The sequence below is a fragment of the Schistocerca americana genome, chromosome 1 (assembly GCF_021461395.2).
Source record: "Schistocerca americana isolate TAMUIC-IGC-003095 chromosome 1, iqSchAmer2.1, whole genome shotgun sequence".
Lineage (NCBI taxonomy): Eukaryota > Metazoa > Arthropoda > Insecta > Orthoptera > Acrididae > Schistocerca > Schistocerca americana.
Window position 1 is genome coordinate 755985978 of NC_060119.1, and position 23130 is coordinate 756009107.

The following is a 23130-nucleotide window of genomic DNA, read 5'->3' on the forward strand; positions in this document are numbered from 1 at the left end:
TGTCATGTATTTTCTTGGTTCCTAAGAAAGATGGGACCTTTAAATTGTGTGGAGACTATTGCGAGTTCAATGAACATACTGTCAGAAAGCTTACCACCAGATACAGATGCACAAGGATGATATTCCAAAAACAGCCATCATCACACCATTCAACCTGTTTGCTGTATGCCTTATGGTCTGAAAACATTGTCCAAACAAATTAACAGTTTATTGACTCTGTACTGTTTTCCTTAGCTTACCTTACCTAGGTGATACCCTCATCTTCTCTGCCTCTACCAAAGAGCATGAGTGGCACTTAGCTCAGGTGTTCAGACAAAGGCATAGAGATCAACCATGAATAAGTCACAACTTCAGTGTCGTAGTGTTACCTTTGTTGGCCACACTGCCACTTCCGAAGGAGTCTGTCCAACATCCAAGCACGTAACTTTTATTAATGCACTGCATTGACCTGAAACTTATCCAACCTCAGAGGGTTTCCTAGCATAGTGAACATTTTCCAGCATCATATTTCTCACACTGCCTCTTTTCAGGCGCTCATGACAAATGCTCTGTTGGGAAGAAACAATTCCTGTGCATGCAAGGTACAATGATCTGAAGGTATGACATGTGTTCAATGTCCTCAAGACAGTTTTTACCAATGACATCACTCCTGCACATCCAGTTGCCAATGCTTGCAACTCCATAACTACAGATGTAAGTGAATCTTTGATTGGTGCTGTTGCGTGTTGGTGACACCTCACAGCCACTATGCCTCTTTTCCAAAAACATTTACACATCACATTGCAAATGGTTGGCCTTTGATAGAGAATGTTAGGGACCTATGAGGCCATCTGTTACTTTCGTGAGGACATAGAAGGGTGAGAGGTCATAGTTTTCATCAATCACTGACCACTTCCAGAAGGGCTCTATTACATTGCACTCTATTAACCTCCCACCATGCCGTTCCCAGCACATGGACCTTATCTGCCAATACACGACAGACATCCACCACATTAAAGGAACTGACAACATCAGGGATGATTATATGTCACGTGTGCATTCTATTTCCTCCCCCACTTGACTTAAAGAACTAGCTCGCCTACAACTGCAAGACCCTGACATCCAGAACTTGTTACATGATTCCTCTTCCTCTTTGACTGTGGAACATTCCCTGTTCTTCATTGCCAGTTACGCCTGACACATCTATGGGTATACCTTGACATGTGGTTCCCACTGGCATACATGATCTGGTAGCCCTAGCGCCTGGACTACCATGCACTTTATGATCAAACGCTTTGGTGGGGATTTAAAAGTGACTCTCCCACTTGGGATCATGCATGTTTGCACTGCAATGCAGCAAAATTGGTCCACATGCCCAAACTCCTTTGCGATATTTTGAGATCTTGAAAGGTCAGTTTTGTCACTTACACCTTGACCTCATTAGTCCACTTCCCCTTTATAATATTAGCTGATGACTGTTACTTCAACTTGTGGCTCATAAATAATATGAGGAGAAGATAGTAGAACTGCATGCTGTGTTGACACAGAAAATACCCAATCATCCAAACATTCCCACACCGTGATGATTGAAGAAGGTAAGCAAGAAAACATCTGTAATGGAACATGGATCAGTGGCATTGGACTCTCTTCTCTGACAAATGCAGGATTTATCTGGAACTTGACAATCTTTTCACATAAGTGGCAGCTAACCAACAGAACAAGTCTCAGGCAGGCAGTCCCATTGCATCAGCAGGGCAACAGGAAGTCATGTTTTGGCTCTTATCATGTGTGGATGTCTTACACCTCTCAACACGATCAGTGGTGTTTTGGGCTGTGCATTATAGGGGTAGGCTCCTCCACCCTAGTCTAGCCTTACAGTCATTGTTTTGGTGACTAGTTCATCTTTCAAGGCAAAAAATACACTATCACAATGTTCCCATGTTATGAATATGTTCCTTCAGGATGCAGGAACTAACCAGATGGAATGGCCTGTGGTATCTGCTGATATGAACATGATTGAACATGACTGGGACCAGTTAAAACATGCGGGTAATAATAACAGGAACTTTCCAAATATTTTTCATGACCTCAGCAGCGCCGCCGTATCCTTTAAAGTACATTAGATTATTAAGGTGTAATACGAAATGCTGCACTTTTGAACACACTCTCCTTTTTGAGTTATTGTTTGTTTTTATTTTGCAGTAACTTACATTCCTAACTTTCCTCAAATCTGCGCCAACACACATCACAGATATGCAAGTGACATAAAATGTTTTTTTATGAAATTTTGTATGCAGATATAGCATTGCCTATCAACTTATTCCACCTACACCTGATGAGGTATAATACAAAATAACATACATCTTTTTGTGAATAATATCATCTAGATTGCTTAATGAATTTTTATTTATTATGACATGTTTTAACTACTGCTATCATCAGAACCCATAATTATGTTCAAAGTAACACAATGCTGAGAACTTTGATCTTAATTAAGGGGTCTGAAATGTGTAATACTAAACAAATACACATTAAGTGATCTAGACAAAATTATTTGCAAAAAATTATTATGGGTGCAGTCTCATTTAAGGAATCTTTTGCATTCATTAATACATTATAAATTGTGATTTAGCACATAGTTTTCACAGATGATATATGACAGGGTTTGATAGAGTAAATACAATTTATACATACCATGATTCTGAAAAATAATTCAATACATGCAATAAAGATCTTCAGGGTGTGTGAACGCATTATCAATATGTCAAGTCCTCTGATGTTTTGACCACTGTTGCAAATGGCTTTCCTCAAGGTGTATACCTTACTACTGAATGAGAAAAACTTTAGTTCTTATATACTAGTGGACAAAGCTGTTTTTATAATCTGATAGGATACTGAGGATGATGAGGAATGGTGTTAAATGTCCTTTATTGCTGTTAGTTTTATTTCTTGTTATTGGTGGAAATAGGTGTCCATGGTGTTTTATGTATTTCTTGCCACTGGCGAAAATAGGCAAATGAGAAATGAGAGCACTGTTTACTGGCTGCCTAGTAGCGGCTGAAGTGTGCCTGTACTCTATATACCTAAGATGGCTGTGGTCTCCCATGCAAGAGTTGTTGCCCCATAACACAGCGAGTGCTGGCTGTCATCCCATAGCACTATGACTGCTGGCAGCGAGTCGCTGGAAATCTATACCTATCTCCTCTATTCATGTTGGTGGATCATTTAGCTATTTATATCACCTCTATAATTTTATCCTCAAGGCAAGTGCTGTTTTGTGAATGCAGGGGCTTCTCGAGATATTATCTGTTTGCAATCACTCTGTTGTTCTGCCACCACTGACTTGTTATGCTGTCTTAGACGAATGTATCTTTCATGTTCAGAAATCCATGTGCTAATTGTTCATCCTATCTTGCCTACATACTTGGAGAACATCGGGTGCCACACATGCCTCTAAGATGTCCATGATGTGATTTCGTAGACTGCAGCAGTATGTGGCCTGTCAATTGTATCTTTTGTTAAGTGAAGTATATCTTTTATGGTGGCTATGGTATGAAGATGACAGGCAAAACCATGGCAACAAAGTATGAAGGCAATAGAAAAGAGCAGAAGGACGTACAAAACACTGCCCTCTTAACATACATATAAGGGGTCACTGAATGTCTGGGAAAAACTCTCCACCAAGGTGGTATCGGTCACTTTTCTGAAGCAGTAACAAAATAAAAGATGTACTTGGCTTAACAGAAGATGCAGTTGACAAGCTACATGCTGCTGAAGTCTGCAAAATCGACTGTGAGTGTGAACTAGCATATTTAGGTGAGATAAGGCAACCAATTAGCATATGGATATCTGAACATGAAAGAAATATTTATTAGATATAACATCAAGTGGTGGAACACTAGGATAATTGCAGCAAACAGAAATCATCTCAAGAAGTTTGTAATGGTGTAAAAGCCATTTACCTTGAGAAGGAAGATTATACAGGCAATATAAATAGCCAAATATCCTACCAACATGAATAAGGAAGACTGGGACATATTTCCAGAATCTATTGCTATTCCGAGAATGTTTCTTTTTGGTGTTTCTGATGTATAACATAAGCAGTGCCCAGTGTTAAATCGATGAGGTTCTGGATATGCCATCTAAAATTCTTTACATAAATAAAATCATTTTCTATATAAATAAGATTGTAGTTTGCCTTTCAGACTCTTCCCATTATACAGAATCTGCCAGAAAAATGGTATACACACTTTAAGGAACAAAAAGTATTACTTATGTGTTTATTTTACATTTAATTATTGATCACACATGTTGTACAACCTTCAGTTTAGCACAAGGTTACTTTAAATGTTCAAAATGTTCACTGTTGGCAGTTATACACATAATAGAATGATGAGCGATCATCGCAACTATGTCAGTGTTACAGTGGAGATTGCTGCACATGTTGCTGTAATCTCTTGGTGAAGTTCCTCCAGTGTGTGGGGTTTACATTGATAGACATTATCTTTCACAATTCCTCACAAGTAAATGTCCATAGGTGTTAGATCTGGGAACTGTGGACGGAACTCAATGGGCCCTCTTCGTCCAATCCAGTGCCCTGGAAAACGGTCATCCAGGAAAGCTCGTACAGCTAGGTGTTGGTGTGGTGGCACCCTGTCCTTCTTTATCAGCTCCATAAAGCACACCTATACCTGGCAAAATTGATGTGCATATCATTTCCAGGTGCACTTCTCCAGTGACAGTAGCATCAAAGAAAAAGGGTCCTACTAGGCCCCTAGATGATAGTCCACACCACACATGAACCCCTGGTAGACTGACTGCTTTATCCACATAAATATGTGGATTTTCCGGTGCCCAGTACACTCTGTTGTGCCAATTCATGGTTCCATTAAGTTTAAAGCATGCCTCATCACTCCACACTACCTTTGTCACAAATTGTTTGTCATCAGTACCATTTGCTGAAACCATTTGCAAAATTACATTCGGTGATCAGGATCATCATCATTAATCATGTGCAGTAATTGTGGAATGTAAACTTTCCATTTTGCAGCTTTCAGAATTTTTTGTACACCTGTTCTGTTAATCCCCACTTCATGTGCACATTGCATAGCAGACTTCTGTGGAAAATTAACAAACGTTTCCAACACGAGAGCCAATTAAGCAGGACTTGTAGTTGTATGCTGTCTTCCTGATCTTCCTTTGTGAATATCACAAATCATTCTATGAAATTCATACTTGTCACTGATGCATTTAATTGTTAGGTGGGTTGGCAGTTCTGTTTCAGACTCTTGCTTCCATTGACATTGCACTTCAACAGCATTATCAAACTTGAAAAACCACTTCACAATACATTTTCATCACTCAAATGTCAAGCATGTTCCAGCCATCTTGTTTTCTCAATACTAAGAGGAAAGTACTAACTGAGACAAAGACCATACTACCTCACACTCTTAACTCAAATTGAACGACAATATTGACATCTCGGTAGAGCCTGACAAAGAGTGTATACATTTTTCTGGCGGACTCTGTATATTCTTAAAGGATTTGGCAGTTCATTGTGCTCAAGCAAGTCATTAATATATGTGATTTGATCTATCAGTTTAATTTTATTCCTTTCTTCAAGTAGCGGTATTTATATTTGAGGCTAGTGCTGTAATCATCTAGTTCACTACATTTATTTGTTTAATTTACGTTAAATGAATGTCAGTGAAAACATTTAATACATTGTTAAGTAGTTTCTGTAGCAGTCTTCAGAGCAAGAATGTTACACTCAGATCCATAAGCCATATGTATTTATCCATTTGTTCTTTCGCACGTCATGTTCTTTAAATCCCATAATGAAGGAAAACCTTCAAGGATGTGGAATGAGTCTAGTAATAAATTAACAGCCAGAAGCACCACTTCACATTACCTTTATAAAGTATATCAGTTACAAATTATTATCAGTGCTAATACACTTACACTAATAAACGTAGGAATTTGTTCCTTTGAAAAAAGCCTTTTATCCTTCTCCAATGTTACTTAGCTGCCATGTTTATCAAGTACCATAAACAAAGCATTTATTCAACTTTACCCAGCTCTGTCAATCTATATACAGTTAAAGTAAAGGTCTGTTTAATAAAAATATTAAACTTGTGTGGAATTGGAATTTACATCTCTGAGTGCAAAGACTCTGACAAATTGAAGAAGGAGTTGCTATTGAATATTTGTAGATTTTCAATTTTACCAATACTAATCTATAAAATTCCATTCTAAACACTAAATGGTGATTTATAATCTTTATGTAAATTATTGTGCTTTTAGTGTTGTAGTTGTGAATTGCACAGTTCATTTTAAATTTAGCTTTGTAAAAGCCACAAACATCAATAAGGAATATATGTACTGGCATGAGAAGTGAAAGAATCTTAAGGATCCTAAAGAGCCCCCTACTGGTTATCACCTGGACACAATATTTTTACTGATGCTCTCCGTAGAATATAATACTTCTTTGCCATATCTGTGTTAAACCATAAGGCAGTATCAAGTAAAGCTTGGTAACCATTTCATCTGTAGGTTGACTCATTGAAAGAGGTTTTTAAGTGCAAATCAAAAGAGCAGTTTTTTGGTTTGATTATATATGTGCTGGTACCAACTCAAATTTATTATCCATATGGATGCCTAGGAACTTCACTCATGGAGCCTCAGTCAGTGTGCCCATTAATCTTTACTTTTAATTCTGTATCATTTTAGTCTTTTTAGTAGAATTTTGTGACTATACAATCCAAGGACTTAGCAAGATATCAGAAAATATTGCTGTTAAAAGGTTATTCTCAGGAAGATGGTTCAGTATTCACCTGTAACTTTGCTTTTCAAAAATTTTTGAGTACACGAGAAGGAGAGAACTACGTCTATGATTTAAGGTCACTTGCTTATTTACACTATCATGAATGAGTGTTACTGCTACATACTTCAGTCTTCCAGGAACTATACCTTGACTCATTTACAGTTTACCAACACAGTTCAAGTGTGATGCTACCAAGTCTGAACAATTTTTGCATTTAGTACTTTGAATGAAGTACCATCATACCCAGAAGTGTTATTGCTTTTCAGTTATCTTACGATTTTTGTCATCTCTCTTGCAAATTATTTGAAAGTTGGTGGTAATAATATATGCTCTACATCCTCGGCGAAGATCGGATTTCAGAATTTAGTGAGCAGCCCCTTTCGCTTATTGCACCATCTATCTGCAAGTGTGTCCACTTCAGACCTTCTATGAGATTTGTAATGCTCTCGCGATAGCTAAATGTACCAGTCACGAATCTTTCTGCTCTTCTTTGGACCTTCTCAGTCTCTTGAATCAGACCCAATTGGTCAGTCTAACATCTTCTGTGTCACAGTTTCTGTCAATAGGAATTTGAAAATTAATTCCTGTACCACATTTGTTTCTTTCAGGCCTAACGACACTTCAAAATTTTCTTTACTTTTTTCTGGGTATTTTGAATAATTTGTGGATATTACACAGTTTCTGACTTTCTAATGACACTCTGAAGAATTTTTTCTTTTGTACAGATAAAATATTCATTTTGGGACCCACATCTGTTTCAAGAAACACTGTTGGAAAATCAGTTGTTATTACTTTATGTCCTTTACTCTTTTTGGATGTTACTTTGGAGAACAGACTAAAGCTGTTCATCAGTACCATTTTATAATTGTATTATTCCACTTACCTCTATAATTCATTAATATAATTGAACTATTGGTAAATCATCCCATAGAAAAGAGTTTTTAATATTTGTGTAGGGACTAATTTTTACAGCTGCTTAAGAAGATATTCACTAGTATAAGATTAATTACAGAATTACTATGGTTTGACCATGGAAGATTTTTGTTTCTATGAAGGTTGGAACTTTAATAGTGGCAACTATTTTTTTACAACTCGTACAAAATAGACACGTGTTTCAAAGTTTTACTGACCTTCAAAGTAGTCACCAGCATTGTGTATAACCTGTTGCCAGAAATGTGGAAGTCGTAGGATACTCTTAGCAGTGCCAGTTGTGTTGACAGTTCAAGTGGTGCGGTCTATTGCTCAACAAATTTGTAGCAGTTTTGAAGCAAATGCAGTGAAGTGTTTCCTTCAGTTTATAAATCGAGTTGAACTCATGAGGGCTTAAGTTATAGCACTTAGCAGTCCCATCAGTCAAACAAATCAGTAACAGCTTGCACTGTATGTGCTTGAGCATTGTCCTGCAAAATGATGGTCAGGTCCTGCAGAAAGTGTCATCACTTCTGTCTCTAAGCTGGTCATAGGCTTTGTTCCAAAAATGAACAGCATAGAGAAAGAAGTGGTGACACTTTCTGCACCTACTGACTTAAGCCCTTGTGAGTTCAACTCGATTTCTAAACTGAAGGAAACTACTTCCATGTTGTAAGATTGTAGGAAATCATGTACTTTTAGTATCCTGTTTCTTGCCGTGCAGTATCTCCTGTGTAGATGGTAGCCAGCACCGAAACCAGCAGAGAATAAACAAAATTGCACGGCTGATGCCACAAATAACGATTTTTTCTAATATAATATACTGATCGATAATGTTTGTAGCCAACAATAGTGAATTCTTTCACGCAGATTACAACATTCTCAACCATGCAACAAGACAGGTGAAAAATTGTTGTAATTAGGTTTACTTAATATGTTGACCCATTATTTGAATTCGGCACCATTTCCAGAGCACCCAGAAGTGAAGGGTTTCTAGTGTATGCTTCTCAATACATGCTTTTTTAGTGCAGTCTGGGTATGTGAGAAGAATGTAGTGTGATGGTAGTGCCATTCTGTATGTTGCAGTGAATGTGTTTCTGTAATACATTCATCAACAGTGACAATGTATGTATTTTAATTCAATTACCCACCCACTTCTGTGTGTCAATACTCACTTCACACATAAAAATTATAACAGGTTATGGACCCAGTACATGGGTGTGGTGAGCGTGTTTGAGTTCAAGGAAAAAAGAACACGAGGTGCAAGATAAGGATGAAGACGACGTATCTGATATTCTACCTTATCCAGTGGCAAAGGAAACAATTCAGAATGACGGAACCAACTGTCAAGATTGATCACTTGTGCAGCAATAACTATTTTGCATGGTCTGTGTTCATTCACTGATACAACAATGTGAGGAATGGGATGCCATAGAACCAGGATTTGGAACATGTTATGATCAGTGGGACATGGAGAAAAATAAGAGGGCCTTGTCCATTATTTTAATGTTGGTTGCAGATTGCTACCTAGAGACGATTGGCACTCAAAACTTGTGAAGTGGGTTAGTGAATATCAAGGAAGATGATGATATGGCTATGGATGACCAGGTAACGAAGATACTGGCTGTCAGTAGATGAGTGAAGCATGGGGGCCTTACCTTTGATGACAAAACAGTTGCAGGCTTCATGCTCCTAGGACTGGCTCTAGAGAAGTATGAAGGTATCACTAGAAGTTTAGAAAGAGACGAGGACAGATTGACCACAGACCTTGTTATCAACTGATAAGAATTAAAAGAGAAACACCTGGAACCAGATTTGAAGTCCACTGAGAGCTGAGAAGAAGCCAAAGCATGTGCAGCACAAGGTGAATGGCATAAACAACACAATTTTGGGTGGAGCCACTTTAAAACCAAGAAGATGAAAAGAACACAACCAGCAGAAACAGACTATGTTTCTCCTGTGGTGAAGCAGATCACATTGCCAAGGAGTGCCCGCATTCCCACAGAAAACAAGGAGTGGGTGCACCAAGCATACAGAATGCTCCCAAGAACTCAGCATACAGGGCAAGTGGGTGTACGCTCAACAGTGCTAAGAATTATCCAAACAGCGAAGATGGAAGTGCAGAGGAAGAGGATGAAATGATACTGTGATACTGGCCAGAAGTGGAGGAGGTGTTGATGGAAAAGTGTGGTTTCTGGATTCAGGAGCATCACATCATATGACTAGTCACCAGAAGATACTACAGGTCTTAGAGATGGGCAACTGGAGAATGAAACTGGCTGATGTGAAAGTTACTTAAGTGAGTGGTAAGGGAAGTGTTGTCATGAAAGCAGAAATGTCATATGGGGATAACTCCATCCAAGTAACAGACGTGCTTCTGGTGAACAAACTGTATGGGAACTTGTTGCCTGTTAAACAAATGGACAAGAAAGGAATGTGCATTAGATTAAAAAACAGTGATGTTAATGTGTCTATTGGTGAGAAGGAAGTATTGACAGGAAGATCATCAAGCAGTTATCTATTTAGTGCACTGTGAATAGTAAAAAGTTAATAACAAGACAGTGATACCCCACAATGACAAAACTCATCAACCAGTGGAACATGAAGCAACAGCCATATATGCAGAAGTTTTGTGGCACCAAAGACTTGGACACAGAATAACTTCACCCAGAGTATGTGGAGTCACCAGGTATAAAGAGTAATGTTTTGTGTGTGCAAGGAAAAATGAAAAGACAGCCTTTCAAACAAAGCCAAACTATCACTGAAAATGTTCTGGAACTGGTACATTGCGATGTGGGATATATTAGACAGACCTTCTTAGGTAGAGCACAATACTATACTACTTACCTGGATGATCACTCAAGATATTCGGTAATGAATGTGCTAAAGCAGAAAAGTGATGTGTTTGACTCATTTGTGGAGTTTAAGGAGTGTGCAGATTGTGAGACAGTGAGAAAACTGCGAAGTTTACAATCAGACGAAGGGTTTGAGTTCATCAACAGCAAATTTGAACAGTTGTTCAAGAAAGAGGGCATATTACACTGGAAAAGCACAGTTTACTCTCCCCCATCCAATGGGAAAGCAGAGCACCTGACTCACTTATATCCAATGTGATGTGTGTACCATTCCAAGGTGGTTTGCCTGATAACTTTCGGGGAGAAGCTTTGATGTTGGCATACTACATGCGAAAGAGGTGCCCAACAAGATCCCTTGGTGGAAAAATCCCATATGAAGTCTGGAAGCAGAAATAACTTATTAAAGAAGACCTGAAAATGCCCAAAGTGTTTGGGTGCAGAGCCTGGACAAGCAAATTGACATCTGACAAACTTGGGGAATGGGCAGAAGAATATGTTTATCTTGGAGTAGAAGCAGCATCAAAAGGACATTGTCTTGCCGAATCTTGGACAAAGAAAAATCCTTTTGAGAAGGGATGTCATGTCTGATGAGACATTATTCCCTCTGAAGGCTAGAGTAATTGCAGTATTTAGGGAATGGAAAATCACACACATTGATTTAGAAACTGGTTATAGTAATAGGCGCATAAGTGGCGCCGTTTTCATGGAGCAATCAAAATTGTTTAGTGAGGGGAATAAAGTCTCTTTATTGAATAAGAGATTTACAGGCTTCACCAAGCAGATTAGGATTGGAATGATTTTTTCTGCTCTGTGACGAAACAGTTAGTTAGGAACAAAGTGAAAAGGATTCTTGTGTATTTTTCCCTAATAATTTCATCATTGGGTTTCATGTGGATGATGTTGTAGTAGGTGAGGAAGAGAGGATTGAAAAATTCAAGAATATCATGAAATCTCACATTAGCATTAAAGAAATGGATGAGATGTTGTTTATTTTAGAACTTAAGGTTGAGCAGTCTCAAGGGCAAGTGAAATTAAACCAAACTAGTTACTTTCAGCTGACATTGTAAGAGTTCAAAGTGCATGACTGCAAGGGCATAGCTACACCACATAATGACAACTATTTTCGTGAAGATGAGAATGACAAGCCATTTGACCAAAAACTGTACTAAAAGACAGTGGGTTGTTTGTTGTCTGTATCCACATGTACTCAATCTGATATTGCATTTACTGCAGGAAGGTTGAGTCTGTTCAATTCTAAACCACGTGTTTCTCTTTGGGCCAGAGTGAAAAGGGTGTTTTGTTATCTGCAGCAAACTAAAGATTTGATCTTATGTCTCAGTGCCAGTTGTTCTGATCCTAGTGCATTCAGTGATGCTGACAGGGCAAATGACCCAGCTGCTAGTAAATCTACAATGAGGTATACAATTTTGTTAGCTTGAGCCGCTGTCACCTGGAAGAGTAAAAGGGAATCCATGTAACCAACTCCAGAGTAGAAGCTGAATACATTGCAATGTTCGAGACATGTAAAGAGGTGGAATGGTTTGTAACTTTTTACATGGAATCATGTGTTCTGAATTTGTTAGACTACTCCTGCAGGTCAATGCTGCTAACACAGGTGCCACTGAGATTACTAAGAAAAAGAGTGTATCAGAAACAATCAAAAATTTCAGAGTGTGCCATCATAAAGTCAGGCAGACTGTGCTGGTTGGTTTTCTGAAGTTTAAGTATGTTTCAACTGATGACAATGTTGCAGATATTTTAACTAAAGGTCTTAGCAGTGTTAAAACTGAGGGATTCAGAGACACGTTAGGATTAAAATAAGTATTATTTCATGTTGGGCTACCAGCCTGTTAAATTTTTTCTCATCTGTGTTCTTCTGTTTAATAATGTATTTTTGCAATGTAAAACTGGTAAATTATTCTCTCATGATGCCCACCAAGGGAAAGTGTTGTAATTAGGTTTACTTAATGTGGTGACCATCACTCAAACTCAGTGCCGTTTTCAGAGCATTCGGAAGGCAAGGGTTTCTTGTGTATGCTTCTTTTCTCTGTCTGTACTTCTTTGGTGCAGTTTGAGTAGGGTGCGAAAAAACACAATGGTAGAAGAATGTAGTGTGATGGTAGTGCCATTCTGTATATTGCAATGTGTGTGTTTTCTGATACATTTATCAACAGTGACAATGTGTGTGTTTTAATTCAACTGCCCACCCATGTCCATGTCTCAATACTCGCTGCTCACATAAAAATTCAAAAATTTCTACCCAGGCTTTGCAGCTCTCACCTGAAAACATCCCTTGCAGGTCAAACTTTTTTAATAAAATGAATGAGTTCTTAGATTTAAAATGTATTCCTTAGAGTAATACTGTATTCTATCTTCTGATTTCTCTTATATTACTAGTTCACTGCCTGTACAACATGTGATTTACCATACTTAATATAAATAAAAATAAAAGCAATTATTTAAGAACTGGCCACACAAGTGATTTGTAAATAGTCTCCATTGTAGAGTGACTGCATTTGCTCAGCACCCAGCCAATGATCCAATGTCTGCCACCTACCTTACCTATAACTGAGCCTATGTGATCATTCCATTTCATATTCCTACGGGTTTCATCCAGATATTTGTATGAATGACTGAAATTGTAACTCATTGTTATTATAGTCACAGTATACTACATTTCATTATTTTGTGAAGTGAGCAGTTTTATGTTTTTGTGCATTTGAAGCAAGTTGTCATTTTGAAAACTTATTAAGATCTGCCTGGATATTTGTCCAGCTTTTTTGAAATTATGATTATAATTAACTACATCACTTGCAAAAGGTATGAGATTACTGTTAATATTGTCTGCCAGGTCACTAGTATATAACATGGATGGCAAAAATCCCAACACACTTCCCTGGGCATAATTGAAGTTACTTCTATTTCTTTTCATCCATTGTAATATGTTGTGTGTTCCGTACCAGCTTTACAAAGACAATTGTTGTGCCATTACATTGCACATATTATAACTGCCATATTATGTTCCAGTTAGTTTTCTTCTAAACATCTGTGTACTATTTGTGTTTGCCATAAATTTGCACTATTTTTGGATTTATTATGTAAGTCTCTTAAGTGAGCATAACCTCAACATAACAAAATGTACAAGTTCAAAATATCTTCAGTATATAAGTAAAACTTTCTCTTGTTATAATGGAAACCATTTTCTTAAGCATTGTAGTTTCAGTTCTTAATGGATACTTGTGACCTATTTATCATACCAAAATCTGAAAAAAGAATAATGTTAATGTGAAGTTCTTTGTTTAATATTCTAAAAACATCACACCAGCTTCAATGCCTGAGTGATTTCATTGCCACATGTAAGCAGCTAAAAATCACTCTGGTTGCTGTTGTGTGAATAGGTTGAGTGAACTTCCATGAGTCCTGTACCAGCGATAACAAATGTACCTGTTACTATCATCTCCCATGGCTACTGTCTCTTCTGCTGTGTCTCATGCTAGGGAGAAGTGAGAGTAAAAGGGTAGCGATCTATAAATGTAAGCAGTTTGACTGTATGGTGAATAATGGCTCCCAACAGGGAAATGGCAGCAAGGAATAACAAGAATCACTTCGTGCAGTTGTATTGTTGGTGTCTCATTCTGCATGTTGAAAAGGCTATCTCAGTAGCCATTGAGACCAAAGGATACAACCAGCAGCAGACTGTGGAACATGGAACAAACAACTGTTCTCAGGGCTCCAAGATCATACTTGGGCCATTCCATTGTCTGGCAGAAACTCTTAACCTGTGGGTTTGTCCTTAGAACCGATTGTGGTTACATGGTTCTTAGCTAAATGTAAGGCTTGAACCAGAGACTTTGTCGACTTCTGGCATAGGGCCAAGATCTGTTAAGCCCCCTACATGGCTCAGTCATGCGCATCTCATTGTGGGCTGCTATATAACTGTGTGTGGAGGGCTTGTAAGGCATTTTTTGCTCATACATATGTCAAGCAATCAAATCACTGTCACTGGAAGAGACTACTTGTCATCCAACAATCAACTGTGATAATTACACATTTATGCATGATGGGCATGGCAAAATGTGCAAAACAACAGTAATAAAAGTAAATGCTTTAGGAGCAAAGGAGACCACTCACCAAAAAGCAGAGCCATTGAGTCATCAACAGGCACACACAAAAAGAAAAAGAACTTGCTAGTTTTCAAAATGAACCCGTTCTTGAGGTGGGGTACACACACACACACACACACACACAAGTGCACCTATGTCCTGACACAGTGCCAGCTGGATGCACAGTGTCAAGATTACCGTTTGGCAGGTGGACTGGGATGGGGTTTTACCGAGTGGGGGTGGTAGAGTGGTTATAGAAAGAGGGAGGTGAGAGGCATGAAGAAAGTTTGGGGTTGGATAGCTAGTAGCACAGAGGGAAGGAGTTGGTTTGCTGGCTAGGATTGCAGGAGGGAGGGGTGACAGGTGCAGTGGATATGCATATGGTGCATGGGTGTTGGATCTTGTGCAGAGTGGCACACAAAGTAGGCCGTGTGGAGACATGGGCTGGGAGGGTGATAGGATGGTGGAAGGGGAAACTGTTGGATGGAGGGTGTGAGGACAGTTGGTTAATGGAGACTGAGGGTTACAGGAGCCAAGCATATGTTACAAGTCTAACTACCACTTGCCTAGTTCAGATAAGCAGGTGGCGAAGGCAAGAACTCAGATAACCTGGTTGTGAAGCAGCCATTGAATTCAAGCACATTGTGCATTGGTGGTGCCTATTCATTCTGATGGGTGGCTGGTTGGTTGTCATACTCATGTAGGAAGCTGTGCAGCAATTGCAGCAGAGTTGCTACATGGCATTGCTACTTTCACAGGTGACCGCGCCTCTGATGAGTTACAAGAAGCCTGTGGCAAGACGAGTAGAAAGTGTGGGTTGGTGGACTGGGCAGGTCTTACATCGTGGTCTTTCAAAGGGAAATGATCCCTGTGGCAAGAGGTTGTGAGTGGAAGTACAAAGGGATGGCCTAGTGTTTTCTCATCATTGTAGATACACCATGTGAAAATGGCCAGGCTGTATGGGAAGGGCGTTCTGGTGTGGAATGAATGACAGCTGTCAAAACGCAGGTACTGTCGGTGGTTAGTGGTTTTAATGTGGGAGAGGAGTGGCTGGAGAAATCAGAAAGGTGTATGTCAATGTCCAGAATGGTGGCCCGCTGGATAGAGGAAGTCCAGGTGAAGCAGATGGGAGAGATGTTGAGGTTATGAAGGAATGAGGATAGGTTGCCTGGGTCCCGAGTCCAGATGATGAAGATATCTGGTAAGGGGTTTAGGGTTTTGGGAGGCTAGGAAGGTTTCCTCTAGATTGCCCCTAAAAAGATTAGCATAGGGGTGTATCATGCAGGTGTCCATGACCGTGTTTCAGTTTATATACCTTGTCCTCAAAGGAGAAGTACTAGTATGTCAGAACATTGGTACAGTGTATAATGACTGAGAAAAAAGAGGAGAAATTGTTTCAGTAGGGGCACAACAACCACCTACAGTGGAGTGTCCTGGATTGTTCAGTATATGGATTTTGGGGAGTATGTACAATATCTAGAAGGTGGGTGTACCAGGTGTCACCGGGGTGAGGAGGGGACTTGTGGAGAGAGGTTCTGGTATGAACCTAACAGTTTTGTAGGGACTGGATGTTATGTTGGGATTCCTGTCGCAAAGCTTGTAGGTGGAGGAACCCCAAGATACATAAACTCAACTATTCTGGGCACTACATTGTAATCTAAATCTACAAAGCAGCTTGTTATAGTGCCACTACCGAAACAATTTCCGCTCTTGTTGACCGACACCTCCATCCAGTTGCCCAAAACCTAGTCTCTGCATCTAAGATACTTACCACATCCTTCACCAACCATCCACCATCCCACACCCATTACATCCTGGATCCCTGTTGATGCTACCTCCCCATACTCCAACATTCCTTATCCCCATTACCTTGTTGCTATTAAATGCTACCTCTCTCAACATCATTAATACTTCATCATACACCTTATCAACTATATCCTGACACACAACTGCTTCTCATTTGAGGGGACATTAAATCTGTGGCACAGCGATGTGCAGCCGCTTGGCACCCTCATATGACAACATGTCCATGAGCCATCTACAGAAAGTGTTCCTAGTCGCCCAAAATCCCAAACATCTAAGTTGGTTCAGATTAATTGACGATAACCTCATCCTCTGGACTCAGGACCAACATGCACTATCATCATTCCTTCACAAAATCACTGCCACCTCTCCCATCCACAGCTCAACTTGTGACCAGTCTGGACATTGACCTCCACCTCTCTGATGGCTCCAATCCATATGAAACTGACTAACCAACAATAGTGCCTGCATTTCTACAGCTGTCATCCCTTCCAGTCTCCTACAGCTTGGCCACTTGTGCATGGCATATCTGCAGTGATAGGAACTTGCTTGCCAAGTATGCTGAAGGTCTCACAAGAACCTTCACAGAAAGGCACTGCCCCACAAACTTAGTCCGCAAACAGATTTCTGTACTATATTCTCACACATCCCTAAATCTCCCATCACACCCAGGAACCACTCACAAAGGAGTGCATCCCTCGTCACCCGATATCACCCTGCACTAGAACAATTAAACCATATTCTTTACCAGTGCCTTGATTATCTATCATTGTGCCCTGAAATGAGGGACATTACACCCAAGAGCCTCCCCACTCCTACTAAAGTGGTATTCTATCACCCACACAACATCTAGTTCATCTCTACACCCCTCCTAATCCCAGCCCCTTGCCACAGGAATCTATCCATGAGATAGACTCAGGTGCAAGGCCTGCCAATCCACCTGCCCGGCACGTTATAACCAGTCCTGTCATAGGTTTCTCCTACCCCATTGGAGGCATGGCCACTTGTAAAAGTACCCATGTCATACTCCAACTCTGCTGCAATGACTGTACAGCTTTTTACGTTGGTGTGTCAACTGACCAGCTGTTCATCAGAATGAATTGGCACTTCCAAAATGTGGTCAAGAACAAAGCTGACCACCCAGTAGCCTACATTGCAGCTGAACACAACGTGCTCTGCTTCACATCCTAAGCCATCTGGATCATGTTTGACAGCACTGAGTATTTCTTTCAAGCAGGATGCTAGATGGAGAGTCACTGAACAAGTATAGAAGTAAATTCAGGTGTGACTCAGGAAATTGTGTTAGGATCTTTGCTGTTCGTATCATATATTACATGTTATATATCGATGAACTGACAGACAATATTAATAGTAATGTCGTACCATCTGCAGATGATGCAGTTGTCTATAATGAAGTAATGTCTGAAAGAAAAGTATACAAGTATCCAGTCACATCTTGATAAGTTTTTCAAGCAGTTCAAAGATTGGCAACTTTCTCTAAATTAACAAAAAATTTTTAAAAAAATGTAAAATTGTGCACTTCATGAAACACAAAAATGGTAATATCCTTTCACTACAATATCAGTAAGTCACAATTGGAATCAGTCAACTCATACAAATATTTCGGTTAAGCAGTTTGTGGAGATATGAAATGAAATGATCTCATATGTTCAGTTGTAAGTAAAGTAGGTGGCAGACATTGGTTCATTGGTAGGATGCTGCTAAAATGGTACTAGCCTACAAAGAAGGCTGTTTGTAAAAATCCTCTTTTGATGTATCCTAGAATATTCAGCGAGAGCATGGTATCCAATCAACAATAATATCAGATACTGAAAGTAAAGAAAGAAAGATGCATGAGTAGTCACAAGTTCGTTTCACTTGTGAAAAGGTGTTGAAGGGTTTTAACTGGAAGCACTTGAAGAATGACACAAACTATCACTCAATAGCCTGCTTATGAAGTCTCAGGAGCCAGTATTAAGTGACGACATTACTATGTGGAAAAAACTTTTTGGGGAAGAATTTTATATTTTTGAACAATATGTGCAGAATGACTGGAAAACTGGCGTATTTATTGCACAAAAGACATGTTTAAACTATTTTCATGAAAGAAACATTTCTCTTTAAGCATCTCTTCACAATGTTTCATATTTTTCAGGAAACTCGCCTAAGGAATATGATCACTGATGTCAGCAAAATGCAGTGCCAACTGCGAGAGCTTCAGCAGCTGCGTCAAAAATTAGAAGAAGAAAAATCAGATTTATGCCCTTGTTTCGATGAGCTGTTTTGAATAAAAAGAATCCTGAAAGTCATTCTGGAACTATTTGTTTATATACACTGCTGAAAAAAATGCAACACCCTGAAGGACACGATCATTTTATTGACATTTGAAATGACAGATACTTCATCACATATATGATAACAAATGCAGACCAAATAAAATACAGGTCACAGCCCCCAGACAATCACATTAATAGAAAGTGTATCACCCCCTGGCAGAAATGCAGGCATGTATTCTTGTGTATAAAGGATCGTAGAGATGTCAAATGGTATCTTGCGATAGATTATCAGAAGCACCTTACACCTTATTTTGCAATTCGGCAATAGTTCTTCCAGACTCTGGAGAATGAGTAAGTTCCTGTTTCACCATGTCCCATACATGTTCAGTTGGTGAGAGATCTGGTGATCTTGCTGGCCAGGGCAGTTGTTGGATAACATGAAGAGAATGTTGCATTACAGCAGCCATATATAGGTGTGCACTGTCCTGCTGAACAAGTACATCACCTTCCTGTTGAAAAAATGACACTGGTGTGGAGACAATGACTTGTGCAATTCAGCAGGCATTGATTACGCTGCAGGAACACCAGATGTTACTGCAAGTTGCAACTGATGCTGCACCCTCCTCCACCACGAAGCCTGGATTCGGACCTGTGTGTCTTACATGACTGCACTCTGGAGTAGGGCACTCAGCAGGTCTGTGCCATACATGTGTACATCCATCACAGAATCTACTATCACACTGAAGATGACAAAGTGCCATTCCACTCTCCAGTCAACTCCTTCTCAACACCAGAATAGCTATACTTGATGGTGTCATGGTATCCTGGCCTGAAGCACACGTGGTTTCAGTCCTGCTGCAAGCAGATGGTTCCCAATATTCCTTGGTGACACATCAGGTGCAACTTGTGCCCAGATATCTTTCCTGGATGATGTTCACTCAACCACTGCTGCTTTCAATATCTACCAATCTCAGTGTATGTCTGTACTACAAGGACGTCTACAACGTGGTCTAATGGTATGGAAATGTTCCACAGACCATTGCTGAAGGCAGCAGGACGCCACTAATGCATCACACTCATCAACCTGTACAGCAACCCATCAATACATCCATCCTGCTTCCCACAGGCCCATTTTGTGACACTCACTAGCACCACCCTGGAGCCAATGTACATAGTTGTTGAGGGTGTTACATTTTTCTTTTGGCTCTGTATAATCAAACTATACATATAATGACAGTCATGCTAAAACTGTCTGCATATGCCTCCAATAGGTAGCAGAATAAATTGACTTTTGCACAGCATGGACTGTGTGTGTATCTTCCAGAAAAGTCTTATGGGGTACTGCATATAGAGTAACCATAAGTATTTAGTGTCAGTAGCGAGAGGTATTTGTCCCACAGCACAACTGCTGTCTATTAGTTTTTTTAACCAGGTGATGTCACAAGATGCGCAATTTCTCTACTTGGCAAAACCTATATTAGTGAGCCATGCTTCATTACTTCACGCCACTCTTTTCTTTTCAGTATATGTTGAAAGGTAAGTTTTGAATTTCATTTTTTTACAATTAATACATGGCACAAATATTTATTCATCCTTGTTTAACTAATATTATAGTGTAACTTTTATTAATATACAGGGTGAGGCAGCTAAGCCATAACGCCCCTTGTATCTCCCCAACTGTAATATAAACAAAGATGCCATTTGGACAGTGAATTGCAGGGACACGGGCTACTTGAATACATCACATTTCATGTTTGTGCTATTTTTTATTACAGAGATAGGAGGCCATCTTTGGTTTTTCTAAATGGAACCCTATGTTAAATTTTAGCGTAACATGATGGGCTTAAAAAGATGGTTTCAAATATGTGTATATCATAATATTTAGGCGAATAATTTATGAGACACAGATATGTTCTCATATCATGTTCGTCCTTTGAAGCGGCGTTGTCCAATGCTATCTTTCCTGTTGTGTAGAGTAGATGGTAAATGTCGGGAGTCCATCCTTACACAAACACACCCATTTATCCAATAATAGTAATATATACCGTGATATTTTGCACAAAAATTAACTGATGATGTCGCGTAATTATTATTCAATTATTTGACAACTGTGATACCAAAATACTAGACAACATACAGTATTAAAATACTACAAGATGTTAATACATTTTAAGTAACAGAAATACAAATGTAAATGAGGAGGCCCTTATTGGTCCAATTATTTCATACCTATTTCTTATTTATTTGAAAATATTTACTATTGATCACAATACAAAGCAAATACACACAAAGATGCAAAATACATACTGCTTCCCCTCTGCTGCAGCACACATTTCTTGTTGCCATTCGAATGATTTGTGAATGGCTGTGAGGGTGTCACATGAGATATCGGCACACGCTTCGATGATACATTGCTTCATGTCATCTGCCATAGTTGGTATTTGAGCATTCACTTTGTTTGATTGCTCCCCACAGAAAAAAATCATGAGGGGTCAAATCAGGAGACCGGGCTGGCCACTTCTTTTCAGCATGTTGTCCTATCCAACAATCCGGGAACTTTTCATTTAACAGCTCTGTAGCCACACAGGAAGAGTGAGCAAGGCAGATGTTGGAACCACATACATTGACGCATAGTTAGTGGTACCCCTTCCAGCAAAACGGGCAGAATGTTTTGCAGGAACTGTGCATAGTTATTGCCATTTAGTATACCCGGAATGACATAGGCCCCACAATGACATTTCCGACGATGCCGCACCACATGTTAACACTCCACGGTTGCTGATTCTGTACCTGTCAAAGCCAATGAGGGTTCTCTATTGATCAGTAATGCATATTAAGCAAATTCACATTGCCGTGGTTGGTGAAAGTCGCTTCATCAGTAAAAAGCACCTGTTGAAAAAACGTTGGATCATCTTGGAGGTGCTGCAGAGCAAACCAGCAAAATTCCTGGTGCCATTCGAAATCCACACCAGAGAGTGCTTGATGTAATGAGAGGTGAAATGGGTGAAATCTATGTCAGTTCAATATGTTTAGAACACTTCTCTGACTTATACCACATTCCGCTGACTTATACCACATTCCGAGGCAATACGTCGCGACTAAATAATAGGGTCGTTATGCGCAACACTAGAATGCCCTCTTCATGTACTTTGCCAGTTGCAGTTTTCTGCCTTGTCCTCTGTATGGCGTTCCATGATCCCGATTCAAATAGTTTCTTGCAAATACGTGTAAGAAGCTGGTGCCTAGGATGCTCACGATCAGGATACAGCTCTCCATATCACTTTATTGCTCTAACAGCATTTCTTCTGCTTTCACCATACACTAGAAGCATATATAACTTTGTTTCGTTGGTGCACATGCCTGCTCCAAGAAACTGTGATGGAATGGGATGTCTCATTACCCCAGCAGCACATTTGTACCCTTCTCTCCAGCTACCTCGTGTGTCACCTTTCGGCATTATCGAGAAGCAGGGAAACGCCTTCCCTGTTAAGTTCCTCAGTGATCAACAGGAAAGGTTGCATTGGACAATGCCACTTCGAAGGACGAATACGATACTATTCGCTTAAATATTATGATATGCACATATTTGAAACTGTCTTTTTAAGCCCATAATTTTACACTAAAATTTAACATAGGTTTAAAGAAACAAAGATGACTCATATCTCTGCAATAAAAAATAGCACAAACATGAAATGTGATGTATTCAATTAGTCCGTGTCCCAGCAATTCACTGTCCAAATGGCATCTTTGTATCTATTACGGTTGGGGAGATACAAGGGGTGTTATGACTTAACTGCCTCACACTGTATATATTTTATCTGACACTCTGCACACAATCAATAAATTTTCAGTTTTTATCACAATTTTTGATGATAAAAACAGTTAATCTAATCTTATTTTAGGAATTTTATGTCTGAAGTATTTCTTGTCAGATGTGTTGTGCTTTATCCAACGTATTGCAGTTCACTTTGCCACTTGGTTGTACAGTGAAGTGTCAGTTTGCTCAAGTATGTTAGGTATTTTCAATTATCCTTTAACATATAAAACCACCAGATTGAAAAAAGCAATAAAAATACTGACTATTTAAAAGATGCCCAACATTCAGCTTCCACCTCTAAAAAGGCTACTTGGGAAAAATATAACGAAGTTCTGGAAATGTTCTGGAAGAATCAAGGAAATTCAGTCAGCCAATAGAGTGGTCATCCTGATCAGGCATATTTTCTTTTGTGTTGTAGCAGATATTTGCAATTTAGTTGTTTGATCAAATAAAAGGAGTCTGTCTAAAGAAATGCTGCTCATTATGTTTTTCATGCAACATCTACTATCAACAAAAATATGGGTTTGTTTCTTATAGGTCTATAGAGGAGTCTCAGATTAAACAA

General features: G+C 39.3%; 1 protein-coding gene across 2 annotated transcripts in view; it reads left to right on the forward strand.

Annotated features, from left to right (window-relative positions):
* Positions 1–18943, forward strand: part of LOC124545350 — a 195560-nt gene extending 176617 nt beyond the window's left edge. The window contains exon 8 of one of the 2 annotated variants that reach the window (XM_047124263.1): positions 18628–18943. In XM_047124263.1, coding sequence (XP_046980219.1) covers positions 18628–18759 — 132 coding nt within the window. In that variant the 3' untranslated portion in view covers positions 18760–18943. The remainder of the gene's footprint in view (positions 1–18627) is intronic. The other variant, XM_047124255.1, reaches the window with a different exon arrangement.
* The last annotated feature ends 4187 nt before the right edge of the window (positions 18944–23130 follow it).